Source organism: Equus quagga, chromosome 17 (assembly GCF_021613505.1).
Source record: "Equus quagga isolate Etosha38 chromosome 17, UCLA_HA_Equagga_1.0, whole genome shotgun sequence".
Taxonomy (NCBI): domain Eukaryota; kingdom Metazoa; phylum Chordata; class Mammalia; order Perissodactyla; family Equidae; genus Equus; species Equus quagga.
The window spans coordinates 17,143,637-17,158,333 of record NC_060283.1 but is presented as its reverse complement, the minus strand read 5'-3'; the positions used below and the strand labels follow the sequence as shown (position 1 = coordinate 17,158,333).

The following is a 14,697-nucleotide window of genomic DNA, read 5'->3' as shown; positions in this document are numbered from 1 at the left end:
GAAAATTTGTTGTGTCCATGGGAGGAAGTGAGTTCAGAGTCCACCTATGTCATTGTCTTGACACAAACCTACTCTAATTTTATAGAACCTATAATCAAATGCTACTTCCATAACTATCATTCGCTTACTTTTTACCTATAGTATATTAACATAATTATAATTAGGATAAACAGACCATTGTGATTTTTCATTCATGTCATTTATATTTTTTTGACTTGTTAATCTCTCAAAGTATTGCTTCCAATGACTACAGCATTTCATCACATTTATGTTCAAGTGCAGTTTTGTAAAGACTTCTCTGACCCAGGGAATGGAGTTCATTTCTTCCGGGTATCCTATGTCTTATAAGAATATTTTTGAAGCCAGCATAATAAAAGACTAAGAGAGTCAACTAAGAGAAGTTTTGAGGTACATATTCCTAGAGAGTTTTGGGAAAAGAAGGAATCATCTTTGAGATTGTCACAGTACTGTTAAAAGGCAGTTATCAAGTATTACATTCTTTCATAGTTCCTTTTTCCTTTTTTTCCTCTAAAGGTAAAGCATTCCTTTCTGGAGTTTTTATCACCCACATCACATAGATGGAGAATAAAATAAATGTGACTGAATTCATTTTAACAGGTCTTACACAGAACCCGCAAATGCAGAAAGTAGTGTTTGTGGTATTTTTGGTTCTATATATGGTAACATTGTCAGGCAACCTGCTCATTGTGGTTACCATTACCACCAGCCATGTTCTGAACTCCCCCATGTACTTCATTCTGGCACACCTCTCCTTGATAGACACAATTTATTCTTCTTCTTCAGCTCCTAAACTGATTGTGAACTCTATTCATGAGAAGAAAATTATCTCCTTTAATGGGTGCATGGCTCATGTCTATGCAGAAGACATTTTTGGTGCTGCTGAGATCATCCTGCTGACAGTGATGGCCTACGACCGCTATGTGGCCATCTGCAAACCTCTGCACTATAAGACCATCATGAGCTACAGGCTGTGCATTCTCCTGCTGGGAGTGGCCTGGACTGGAGCCTTTCTCCATGCAACCATTCAGATCCTCTTCACGGTCTGGCTGCCTTTTTGTGGTCCCAATGTCATAGATCACTTCATGTGTGACTTGTACCCTTTGTTGAAACTCGTCTGCAAGGACACTCATGTCCTTGGTCTCTTTATTGCTGCCAATAGTGGGTTCATCTGCCTGTTAAACTTCCTCTTTTTGGTGGTCTCCTATGTGATCATCTTGAATTCCCTAAAGAACTACAGCTTGGAGGAGAGGCGGAAAGCCCTCTCCACCTGTGTCTTTCATATCACAGTGCTCGTCTTATTCTTTGTGCCTTGCATATTTGTGTATTTGCGCCCAGTGACCACTCTGCCCATTGATAAAGCTGTGGCTGTCTTTTACACTATCGTGGTCCTTATGTTAAATCCCTTAATCTACACCCTCAGAAATGCTGAGGTGAAAAATGCTATGAGGACGCTCTGGAGGAAAAAAGTGACTTCAGATAATGATTAAGCAGAATCATTGAATATTATAGGTAGAAATAATAGAGGTCATTTAGTCTAAGCCTCTTGATCTATAGATGAAGACATCAACTCTAATGAGAGGATGAACAATGCTGGCAGATAGCCACTTGAGCACAGATTTAAAGCTTGGAATGGAATCCAGACTTATTGTCTCCCATCCTACACTCTTGTCATCACAACTTACTGCTTCTAATCAAGAAATATTCATCTATTAACTGGAAATATGAAATACTTTTAGAAGCTAAAAAGTATGAATCTGGAATATTGGGTTGTTATTGAAACAATCTTATTATGTAACATTGAGATGTTGGTTATGACTTATTATTGAAAATAACATGTTTAATGATATTCCTTTACTTCTACTCTGGCCTCAATATAAATTCTTTCTTTTGTGAATTTTCTTGTTCATTAAATATTGGTTGTGCACTAAAAAGAGGTACTATTTATCAAATGCCTATAAGACTGGATTGTATTAGATATTTTCAATATTATATCAGTCAGGGTCCAATCAGGAGACAGACCACATAGTAATTTGAACAGGGGAAGTTTACATACAATTATTAATTATATCAGGGTATTAACTGGAAGGGGTAATGAATACTCTAAAGAATACTCTGAGACTAAGAAAAGAATATCCAAGGAGGAAACACATTTAGAAGGTAGAACTCCTCCCCAAGCCTAGGATTCCAATCTTTTGGAGAAGGTCTGCTTGTTACCCCTTGGATGGTGAGAAGTTCACTGAGCTGTCATGGGCCAGAGCTAGTTCTTGGTAGCTGGACAGAGGCTTGCAGGCAAGAAAGGGACTGGCAAGCTGGGAGTCTGCCACTGGGGTGCTGGTGGGCTGAGCTGGTGAATAAGGAACTGTATCTTGGACTGGCAAGCAGGAAACAACACTGTAGGGAGCAGGTGGGCCAAGTCTGGCAGAAAACACCTTACTATGGTGCAGATCAGCTGAGTTGGGAACCTGAACACTTGGTGCCTGTGAGATTCACTGGAATCTGACTGCAAGGGTGCCACTAAAACTCAATGGGAAACTGTCCATAGAGGTGTCAGTAACAGCACTACTGAATGTCTCTCTTGCCCTCCCCCCATAGAAACACACACACACACACACACACGAACACTTTTGGAAGCTACATAGAGCAAGAGGAAAAGACAAGCATATCCAAGAACTCAGCCAGCCTTGGTGGTGTAGGGGTTAAGAGTCAACACTCTCAATGGCACAGCCCAGGTTTGTTTCAGGTTGGGGAACCACATCACCCATCTGCCCATTGCTATACTGTAGCGTCTGTTTGTTGCTAAGTTAGAAACTGGGTATCACCCATGGCTCTTCTCTCTTTTGTCTTTATCCTATATCAAGTTCTTTTGCTTATAACTTCTAAATATTCCTTGAACCCTTCTCTTATCTGTGTTAGTTTGGGTTTCATAGATACAGACTCTGAGATGGGGATTTTTATGAAAGTGACTTAAAAGGCATTGAGGGAAGCTGACTATGGTGGGGGAAAAGGATGTTGTCTCAACTGGAATCTAGCTTCAGCCTGGAGTCACGGGAGCTCCAGAGCACATTATACTGCAGAACTGGATCTACCTTGAGGCAAAAAGACCAGCCTTTTTAATCCCTACTCCACTCATTCATTGGCCACAGATAGGTCCTGGAACGATAGGGCTGTGAGCTATCAGCAGCCCAGGCACACAGCAGCAGGGGGCATAGGTACACTGGTCCAGTGACAGGGATTAGAGCTGGACACAGCAGGGCCCACCAAACTTTGCATCTTCCTTGGAAGCACCAGAGTTCAGACCTCCATCCTTTCACACCCAAATCATTACAGTAACCCCCTAACTGCTGTCCTGCTGTTAGCCTTGTCCCCTGCAAACCATTTCCCATACTGTAACTAGGGTTATTGTTCTAAAACTCAAATCTAACTGCATCATGCACCACTTAAAAAAGTTTCAATATTTTCCCTATCACACTTAGCATTAAACCCTAACTTGATTATGAAACCCTCTTGATCTTCCCCATTCTTGTCTCCCCAGCTTCAAGTCTTGCCCTTTACCCTTTTACAAGCTCAGTGTCCAGCTTGGTGTCCCAGCACACAGTGGGGAGGGGGATTCAATAAGTAATTGTTGAATGAATGGATGAATTAATAGCCACAGCCGCATTGAATTGGTTAGGTTTTCTACTTACTCTTTTTTGCCTCCTGGCCTTTGTTATCTATTCCATCTCCTAGGACACTTCTCTAACCTCATGCTCATTCACTCTGCCAACCAACTTCTTTTCATCCATTTGAGTCCCATTTGTGATGTCTTTTCATCTAGGAATCTTTTCCTGACCTTGCAGATCTTTGTTGTGTGTCCCTCAATTGTGGTTTCAGAGTACTTTGTGCTTCCCCTATTTCACCATTTCTAACACTGCGTTGCAATTTTCTGCTCCCTCTGGGGAGATTTTCAATGGATATTAAGCTCTGTGAAGGCCGAACCTTGGTCTCTTTTTATTCACCACTGAAGCCCCAGCAATGTCTATATAGGCAATTATCAGTGTGCCTGAAACATTCTTTGGGCTCAAAAATAGTTGTTGATTAATGAATGAAGAACAGAAAGAATGAAAAGAATATGTTTATCCTGAAATTACTTTGTGTGTGTATGAGCCACATATTTTAAAAAATAGCCTTTAATAATGAAATGTTGCCAAAAAGTAAACAGATTAACAGAGAAATATAACATAAACAGCTCATATTAATAAAATCATAAATTCTGGCTGAGAGGAGGGAGAACATCAAGGTAAACTATTTGCTCTTATCCTGAGAACTATAATTTCAATTTCTTTCTCATCCTCAGTTTTAGCAGGAGTAAAAACAAATTGTAGCGCCACAAGAAGTCTAGCCAGAATTCTCCTTAGAGTTGAAAAACTTACCTTAGCACTGTTAGATGAACTTAATGATGTTTACAGGTTGTCCAGAAACAATCACATATTCAAACGGATCACTTTTTGTAATAAGTAACTTTCAATATGAAAGATATGTCACACAGGAAGAGCCTATTCAGATAATTAACTATCAAATGAATAGTTTTCTAGAAATTGTATACATTGAACAAGTATTTTTTAATATATCAATTTACAACAAAAACCTGTTTTTTTCAAAAAAAGAAAGTGTTCTTACGACTGTAAATCTTTCCATCTAGCCTAAAGCCCCAAAAGTTTTTCACAGAAAACCTCTTTTCTGGTTTTGAATTTAGAATGGATTCACTTGAGACACTATGGAGAAATGATCTTCTATATGTGGCTCTGGTCCCACAGGGCAAAAGGCAGAAAGTTTGGAAGAAACACATTCAAATGGTTTACTCTGCCCATAGTGCATCTTGCTCTGGAGAGGTGAACAACAACAAAAACCATTTTCACCTTGGGGCCAGCCCAGTGGCATAGTGGTTGGGTTCACATGCTCCACTTCGGTGGCCCGGGGTTTGCTGGTTCAGATCCTGGGAGCACACCTGTGCACCACTTCTCAAGCCATGCTCTGGCAGGCATCCCACATATAAAGTAGAGGAACATGGGCACGGATGTTAGCTCAGCAAGAAGAGGAGGATTGGTAGCAGATGTTAGCTCAGGCCTAATCTTCTTCTTCTTCTTCAAAAAAGACATTTTTACCTTGCCCTGTGGAGATATTTGAAAAGATTTCCGTGAAGGTTCAAGGACCTTGTCTTGTATCTGCTACTTTTTTTTTCCCAGGAGTTATCTTCTTTGCTGGAAAGCCTTTGTCTTAGAAGCAGGTACTCTGGAGGGAGATGTTTCGGAAACACTCAGTTTTGAATAGGGAATTGTATTCCCTGCACTTGCAACCTAAGCATGTGAGAGACTCCTTTCTCTACCTGAACCGGGGTTGTTGAGAAAACTGAATGTCAAGTGAATAATAAGGTAGAAAAACATGGTGGCGTAATTCCAGTATGTGGGGCTGTGCTGCAGTTTCTCTATTTACTCAAGTCACAGAAGAATTTCTATTTTCTTATCAATATTAAACCTCTATTGGAAAACCGCTATTGATTGTTTGAAAGCTAAATCAGTGAGAGCATAAAATGAATGGCAGTCATCTTAAAGTTCTTGACTCTAAAAGCTGTTTTTTTTCCCCCAGATTTATTGAAATATCATGGACAAATAAAATTGTGTGTGTTTAAGGTATATAACTTGGTATTCTGATATAAGTATGTGTTGTGAAACAATCGCCACAATCAAGCTATTTAGCATATTCATCATTCGCCTCATTACTATTTTTTGTGTGTGGCAAAAACACTTAAGATCTACCCTCTTGGCAAATTTTAAGTATACAACATAGTATTGTTAACTATAATCACATTTCTGTAAAATAGGTTTTCAGAAATTATTCATCTTGCATAACTGAAACTTTGTTCCCCCTGATCAACATCTTCATATTTCTCCCCTCACAGCCTCTGGCAACCATCATTCTGTGATCTGCTTCTGTAAGTTTGAATATTTTAGATTCCACACATAAGTAAAAGCACACAGTATTTTGTTTTCTCTGTCTGGCTTATTTCACTTAGGATAATGTCCTTCAGTTTCATTTGTCACAAATGGCAATTTTCCTATTTTTAAAGACTATACAGTATTCCATTGCACATATATACCAGATTGTCCATTCACCCAATAAAGATATAGGTTGTTTCCATCTCTTGGCTATCATGAATAATGCTGCAATGAAATGAGTGCAGATATCTCTTTGAGATACTGATTTCAATTCCTTTCGATATATACCCAGAAGTGGAATTGATGGATCAACAGTATTTCTATTTTTAATTTTTTGAGGAATCTCCATACTGTTTTCCATAGTGGCTGTGCCAAGTAGCATTCTCACTAACAGTCCACAAGTATTCCCTTATCTCCACATCCTCAACAACACTTCTTACCTTTTGTCCTTTTTGATAATTACTGTCCTTACAAATGTGAGGTGATAACTCTTTGTGGTTTTGATTTGCATTCCCCTAATGTTTAGTGACATTAAACTCTTTTTCATGTACTTGTTGGCCTTTATGTCTTCTTTTGAGGAACGTCTATTCAGGTCCTTTGCCCATTTTCGATCAGTTGTTTGTGGTTTTGCTATTGAGTTTGTAAGTTCATTATACATTTTGGATGTTAACTCCTTATCAGATATACACTTTACAAATATTTTCTCACATTAATTCGTTGCCTTTTCACTCTGTTTCATTTACCGTACAGAATTTTTTTAGTTTGATGCAATCCCACTTGTTTATTTTTGCTTTTGGTGTCATATGTAGAAAATTATTGTCCAAACCAACGTCAAGAAGATTTTTCCCTATGTTTTCTTCAAGGAGTTTTATGGTTTCAGGTCATGTGTTTAAGTCCTTAGTCCATTTTGAGTTGATTTTTGTATATGGTATGAGATAAGGGTCCAATTTCGTTCTTCTGCATGTGGATATTCAGAGTTCCAAAACCATTTATTGAAGGGACTATTCTTTCCCCCTTCTGTGTTCTTGGCACCCTTGTTGAAGTCCAGTTGACTGGATATGCATGGGTTTATTTCTGGGGTCTCTATTCTGTTCCATTGGTTTATATGTCTGTATTTTTGCCAGTACTCACTGTTTTGATTTGGTAGCTTTGTAAAATATTTAAAAATCAGAAATTGTGATGACTCCAGTTCTGTTCCTCTTGCTCAAGATGGCTTTGGTTATTTGTTTTTTTTTTGTTGTTGTTCCATATGAATGTTTATGCAAAAGCTGTTTTTCACTTTTCTCAGTGGGGTATTGAAGTCACCAAAAACCTTAGAAGGCTCCAGATTATAGTTATTTCTGGCACTTATGAGCTACTCAGTATGGAACATTAGGCAGCATTAAAAATGTGAGAAGATATCTAAATACAAAAAGAAAGTTCTAGTTCCACATCTTTGTCACTTATAATTGTTGGTTGTTTCCCTTTGAGTCATTCCAAGAGGTATGTGTTTGTAAATTATTGTGGTTTTAATTTTTACTTCCCTGATGCTAACGATGTTGGGCATTTTGATCAATTATTTGCATATCCTCTTTCATGATATTTCTGTTCACATTCTTTGTACATTTTAAAAATAGGGTTTTAAAAAAATTTATATACTTAATGTATTTATACTTATATAAATTTTCTCCTGCTCCATGGATTGCCCTTTTGTTCTTAAAAATGGTAACATCTGATGAGGAGATGATTTAAAATTTTGTTAAGGTCCAACTTTTCATTTTTTCCTATGTTATGTACTTATCTGGTGATGTCTACTAATTATTGATCTTTCTCAACATTTTAAAATAGAGTTTATTATTATTATTGTTTTAGGTGAGCTTTAACATGCATATCTCTGGCTAATTTTGAGTTAATTTTTGTATAAGGTGTATGGTAGTGGTTAGAGTTTTTTTTCCCCTAGAGATATCCAATCGATACTGCATAATTTGTTTAAAAGTCTATTCTTTAACCGTTGAGTTACTTTGACATCGTGGTAAAAAAAGGAGCAAAGCTGAGTTTATTTCTGTGCATTATATTATATTTCTGAACACATTTATAGCTTTATCCTTATGCCAATACCACACTGTATTGACTACAGGAGCTTAAGTCTTGAAATTAGGTAAACTTTCCCAACTGTGTTGTCTTTTTTGAGAGTGATTTGCAATTGTAGGCTCTTTCAAATTTCTACATTTCTGTATAAATTTCAGAATAGATTTGTCAATTTATCCAATAACCCTGTTGGGGTTTGAATTGGAATTACATTGAAAATTTAGAATTGATATGGTAAGCATACTGGGTTTTCTATTCCCTCTAGCATGGTATAACTCTCCATTTATTTATGGATTTAATTTTCTCAGCAGTATTTTCTAGTTTTCATGCACAGATGTTGAATATATTTAAAAAATGTAACCCTAATATTTATTTAAAAAATAATATTGGACATAGTATCTTATTCCTAAATTCAATTTCTTGTTTGTTGGTAATGTAGAAATACTACTGATTTTTTATATTGACACTCTAAATTGTGCCCTTGCTAAATTCACTGATTAGGCCAATTTTTTTTTTAGTGCATTTAACATTTTTTCATTCACAGTTACATCATCTGCACAAAAATGTTTTTACAGTTTTGTTTCTTCTTTTCCAACCTATATGTCTTTTACATATTTTTCTTTTTTTACTGCAATGGCTAGAACTTAGAGTACAATATATAATAGTAATGGTGAGTTGATATCATTGTCTTGCTCCCAATCTTAGAGGGAGACTATTCATCATTAATAAGATGGCATTTTATAGATTATAGATTTTATATAGACACTTTTTATTAGGTTGAGCAAATTGTTTTCTTCTTCATTTGCTAATTTTTTAAAAAAAATTAAATCTAGGTTGACATGTATCAATTTTTACGCATCTCTTGAAATAATAATGTAGTTATTCTCCTTTATTCTCTTACTTTAGTAACTTGCATTGAGTGATATTTGAATGTTAAATCAACTTTTATTCTTTTTTTTTAAAGATTTTATTTTTTTCCTTTTTCTCCCCAAAGCCCCCTAGTACGTAGTTTTATATTCTTCGTTGTGGCTCCTTCTAGTTGTGGCATGTGGGACGCCGCCTCAGCATGGCTCGACGAGTGGTGCCATGTCCACGCCCAGGATTCGAACCAACGAAACACTGGGCCACCTGCTGCGGAGCGCGCGAACTTAACCACTCGGCCACGGGGCCAGCCCCTCAACCTTTTATTCTTTGGATAAACTCCACGTGGTTATGGTGCATTGTTATTTTTAAAAATCATCGATGGATTTGATTTACTGGTATTTTGTTAAATATTTTTTGCATATGTTCATAAGGGACAATTGTCTGTCAATTTCTTTCTTGTAATGTCACTTGGTATTTAGGCAATGTAGGCTTCATATAGTGAGTTGCACAGTGTTTTCGCTTCCATGTTCAGAAAGAGTTTGCATAGGTATTATTTATTTTTTAAACATGATGTGGGTTCCAAAAGTGAAGCAACTGGGCTTGCTGTTATCTTTGAGAAGGATTTTAATTACGAATTCAATTTCTTTACCTGATGTAGGACTATTCAGGTTTTCTATTTCTTCCTCAGTTATATTTTGTAATACTTTTACAAATAATTTGTTTTTGTTTTCAAATTTATTGGCTTTAATTTATCCTAACATTTGCTGCTATCATATTAATGTCTGTAGAATCTGTAATGTTGTATTATCTTTCATTCTTTATATGAGTAATTTGTCTCCTCTTTCTCTCTCATCCTTTTTCTCCTTCACTCTCTCCCTCTATCCTCTCCTTCAATATTCTAGCTAAGGTTTTATCCATTTTATTTAAGCTTTTCAAAGAGCAAGCTTTTTGATTCTTTGATTTTTCTATTATTTTTTCATTTTCTACTTCATTGATTTTTACTTCTTATCCTTATTATTTCCTACCTTCTACATAATTTCTGCTTAATTTCCTCTGATTTTTCTATCTCTGTATGTCAAAACATTTGGTAATTGATTTTAGATATCACTTGTTTCATAGTATATATATTTTATGGTCCAAATTTCCCTCTAAGGACTTTTAATGGTACCCAGATATTCTTATACGTTTTGCTTTTAATTTAATTTATTCAAAATATTTTTTATTCACCCTGTGATTATCTTTTTTGAGATAAAACTTGCATAACATAAAACTTACCATTTTAAATATTTAAAAATGAACAATTCATTGGCTTTTGGTACTTTCACAATTCTGTGCAATCATCACAAATATCTAATTGCAGAATATTTTCATCTGTCTATACCCATTAAGCATTTAATTTCCATTTCTTCCTCTCCCTAGTCCCTGGTAACCACTAATCTGCTTTCTCTTTCTATGGATTTGCACATTCTGGATATTTCATATATGTAGAATCATAGAATGTTCGACCTTTTGCGTCTGTCTTTTTCACTTAGCATAATGTTTTCAAGCTCTATCCATGGTTTAGCATGTAACAGTATTCCATTCCTCTCTATGGCTGAATAATATTCTATTGTATGAATATATCACATTTTGGTTATTCACTGATCAGTTGACAAATTTGGATTGTTTTTGCCTTTTGGTTATTGTGAATGTTGCTGCTATGAAAATTTTTGTACAAGTTTGTTTGAACATGAATTTTTAATTCTTTTGGGTATATATCTAGGAGCAGAATTGCTGGGTCATATGATAATTCTGTATTCAACTTTGTGAGGAACCATCAGCTGTCTTCTCACGGCTCTAGACCATTTTACATGTCTATCAACAATCATATGACCTTTCCAATTACTCCATCCTCATCAACACTGTTGATTTCCTTTTCTTATTATGGCCATCTAAAGGATGTGGAGTAGTAGCTTGTGATTTTTATTTGTATTTATTGCATTGATGACTAGCAATGTTGAACATATTTTTATATGCTTGTTAGCCATTTGTATATCTTACTTGGAGACATGTTGATTCAAGCCCTTTGTGCACTTAAAAATTGAGCTATTTGTCTTTTGTTGTTGAGTGAAAATTTTTCTTTATATATTCCTGATACAAGGTGATTAGCACATACATGATTTGCAAATATTTTCTCCCATTCTGTGAGTTGACTTTCACTTTCTTGGTAGTGTCCTTTAATGCACATGAGTTTTTAATTTTTGTAAAGTCCAATTTGTCTATTTTTCTTTTGTTGCTTGTGCTTTTGTTGCCATATATAACAAATCATTGCTTAATATAAGGCCATAAAAATTTGCTCCAATGTTTTCTTCTAAGAGTTTTATAGTTTTAGTTTACACTTTGATCTTGGATCCATTTTGAGTTACTTTTTCTATATAGTGTGAGGTAGGGCTCTTAATTAATTCTTTTGTATTTGGATATCCAGTTGTCCCAGGACAATTTGTTGAAGAGATTATGCATTTCTAATGAATGGTCTTGACCACCTTGCAAAAATTCATTTGTCCATACATGTATGGGGTTTTTTTGAACTTCCAATTTTATTCTTTTGATCTGTATTTGTCTCCTTATGTCTTTACCCTGATGTTTTAATTTTTATAGATTTTAGTAAGTTCAGAGATTTGAAAGTATGATATTGTTTGGCTCTTCGGAGTTCTTTGCAATGCCATAAGAAAGTTTTTCTATTTCTGCAAAAAAAGACATTGGGGTCTTTGTAGTGATTGCATTGAATCTGTAGATCAGTTTGAGGGCTAACCTTAATTATATTAAATCTTCTAATCCATGAGTACAGGATGTGTTCCTATTTACTTAGGTCTTTAATTTATTTAAAAATAATTTAATATTTTTCAGTGTAAAAGTCTTTCACCTTATTGTTTAAATTTGATTGTCAGTATTTTATTCTTTCTGATGTTCTTGTAAATGGAATTGTTTTATTAATTTCATTTTCAGATTGTTCATTGTGTGTGTATAGAAATACAACTGGTTTTTTCATGTTTATCTCATATCTTACAATTTTTTTAAACTTGTTTATTAGCTCTAATAGTTTTTTTCTTGGTGTGGATTCTTTAGAGTTTTCTATATAAGATTATTAATTTATTGAGGTTGGTGCCAACATGGTGGCATAGGTGGACTGTGAACTCACCTCATCCCATGAACACAACCAGGTTACAACTATTCTTGGAACAATTACCCCTGAGAAAGAACTGAAAACTGTATAAAAAGAACCCCCACAACAAGGGACAGTCCTGACTGGCAGAAGAGGCAGAAATTACTTCCTGGAGAGGAAAAAACCACTTTTGCAAGCCATGGAACTTCACGGCAGGCTGAGAGAATCCTAAGGTACATGGCCTTCCCTGGAGGAGTGGGGGACCTAAGCAGGTGTGCGTTGCTACTATAAGCACGCTTCACACTCAGCACAACTGAGATGAGTGTCATATCTGGCTTCACTGGCTCTTAACTAAAATGGGGACTAATCCTAGAAAAGCATAAATGGAAAAAAGTCAGATCTTAAAGGGCCCACCCACAAATTCACCTGTTTAAGTTAAAAAGCAATTTAAAATCACCAGAAATAAAGGTGCACAGTCGTTTGGTGAAAAGGAGCTCACCTGGTAGGATCTGGGTGTATCTCAGTGAGGGGTGAAACCTCTCTGGGGAGTGAGACATTGGCAACAGCCATTGTTGTGACCTAGTGCAAGCATGCTGACATAGATGCTATAAGACACCATTGGAATTCTTCCCCTGGCCTGTTAGCCCACTAGAGCATTGAATTAATCAAGCTCAGCCAGGACAGGCAGCTTGCTCTAGGGACTGGCCTCATACAACAGCAAGCCCTCAGGCAACTTATTGGCCTGCATAGACTAGGTGCCTGAATCCTCTGCAGGCAGGCAAGTGGGTCTGCCTCTGTGGGCCAGGGCCTTCATGAAGATCGGGTAGAATGTGTGAGGCATTGGTAGAGTGTGTAGGGTCCTCTGCAGTGGGGCGACTGGGTATGCTCCAGGTAGTCAGGATGTGTTCATGAGCCAGGACTGTGTTGATGGTGTGTGGAGATGTGGGCCATGGGACTTATCAGCAACAGAAAACCTGTGCTTTTCAAACAGCCACATAGGGGATCACCCATGCCTTCCAAAGCCTGAAATAATTGGGTGCTACCATGCCTGGGGCAAGCCCCACTCAGCTGCAATTCTTAGAGAGCTGACAACAGCCTTTTAGGCCAGAGGCCTACAGCATATGTAAGCCCCTCAGCCTAGAAACCAGCCATGCTGGGGACCTACTCACTTAACAGAAAAATTGAAACAGGAGTGTGCTATTATACCTTGCAGCCAACATTGCTGGGTCTCCCCAAACTCAATAAAGTGACTGAAGGATCTATAGCAGATGATCATTACAACCAGCTGGACAGGGTGGAAAGCCTAGACTCCTTGAGAACCTGCAGCAAGAACAACCCTGCCACAACAGAAGGAAAAAAGCAGGCCACACAGGGGTCACTCCTGGAGTATTTGGAACTGGTGATGAGAGGGAAGCACACTGTGGGGCTCCAAAAGGCATCTCTTACATAAGACCACTTTTCCAAGATCAGGAGACATAGCTGACCCACCTAATACATAGATATAAGCAAAGAGAAAGAGGCAAAATGAGAGGGAAAGGAATATATTCCACACAAGGGAAGAGGACAAAACCACAGAAAAAGAACTAAATGAAACAGAAATAAACAATCTACCTGACAAAGAGTTCCAACCAAAAGTCATAAAGATGCTCCCTGATCTTGGGAGGAGAATGGATGAACACAGTGAGAATGTCAACAAGGAATTGGAAAATATAAAAAAGAACCAATCAGAAATGAATATAATACTGGAAATGAAAAATTCACTCGAGGGACTCAATAGCAGAGTAGATGATACAGAAGAACAGATCAGCGAGGTGGATGGAATAGTAGTGGAAACCACCCAAGCTGAACAGATAAAACAAAAAAGATTTAAAAGAATGAGAACAGTCTAAGGGAACTTGGGGACAACATCATGAACACTAACATTTGTATTATAAGTGTCCCAGAAGGAGAAGAGAGAGACAAAGGGAAAGAGAGTCTATTTGAAGAAATAATAGCTGAAAGCTTTCCTAGCCTAAGGAAGGAAACAGACATCTGAGTACAGGAAGCACAGAGAGCACCCAAGAAGATGGACGCAAAGAGGCCCATGTGAGCACATGTTATAATTAAAATGTCAAGAACTGAAGACAAAGAATCCTAAAAGCTACAAGAGAAAGGCAACAAGTGACACACAAAGGAAACCCCATAAAGCTATCAGCTGACTTTTCAGTAGAAACCTTACAGGATAGAAGGGAGTGGCATGATATATTTAAAGTCCTGAAAGGATAAAAACCTACAGTCAAGAGTATTCTACCCAGCAAGATTATCATTCATAATGGAAGGAGAGATGTAGACATTCTGAGACAAGCAAAAATTAAAGTCGTTTATCACCAAGAAACCAGTTTTACAAGAAATGCTAAAGGGAGTTATTTAAGTGGGAAAGAGAAGACCACAAATCAGAATGAGAAAATTATCAAAAAAAGGCCCCCAAATCATGGGTAAAGGTAAAAATACAGTAAAGGTAGCAGATCAATCAACTATGGAGACAATATGAAGCTCAAAAGACAAAAGCACTAAAATTACTTATTTCAATGATAAGAGGATAATGGATAGACACACATGAAATAAGAGGTTAGATATGATATCAAAAATGTA

The 14,697-nt window shown here is 36.9% G+C and overlaps 1 protein-coding gene across 1 annotated transcript; it reads left to right on the top strand.

Moving 5' to 3' along the window:
• Window positions 1-575: 575 nt before the first annotated feature.
• Window positions 576-1,508, top strand: LOC124229310 (olfactory receptor 4C12-like). Its single transcript, XM_046644461.1, has one exon. The coding sequence runs from the start codon at window positions 579-581 to the stop codon at window positions 1,506-1,508; it is 930 nt and encodes a 309-aa protein (XP_046500417.1). The 5' UTR covers window positions 576-578.
• Window positions 1,509-14,697: the final 13,189 nt, after the last annotated feature.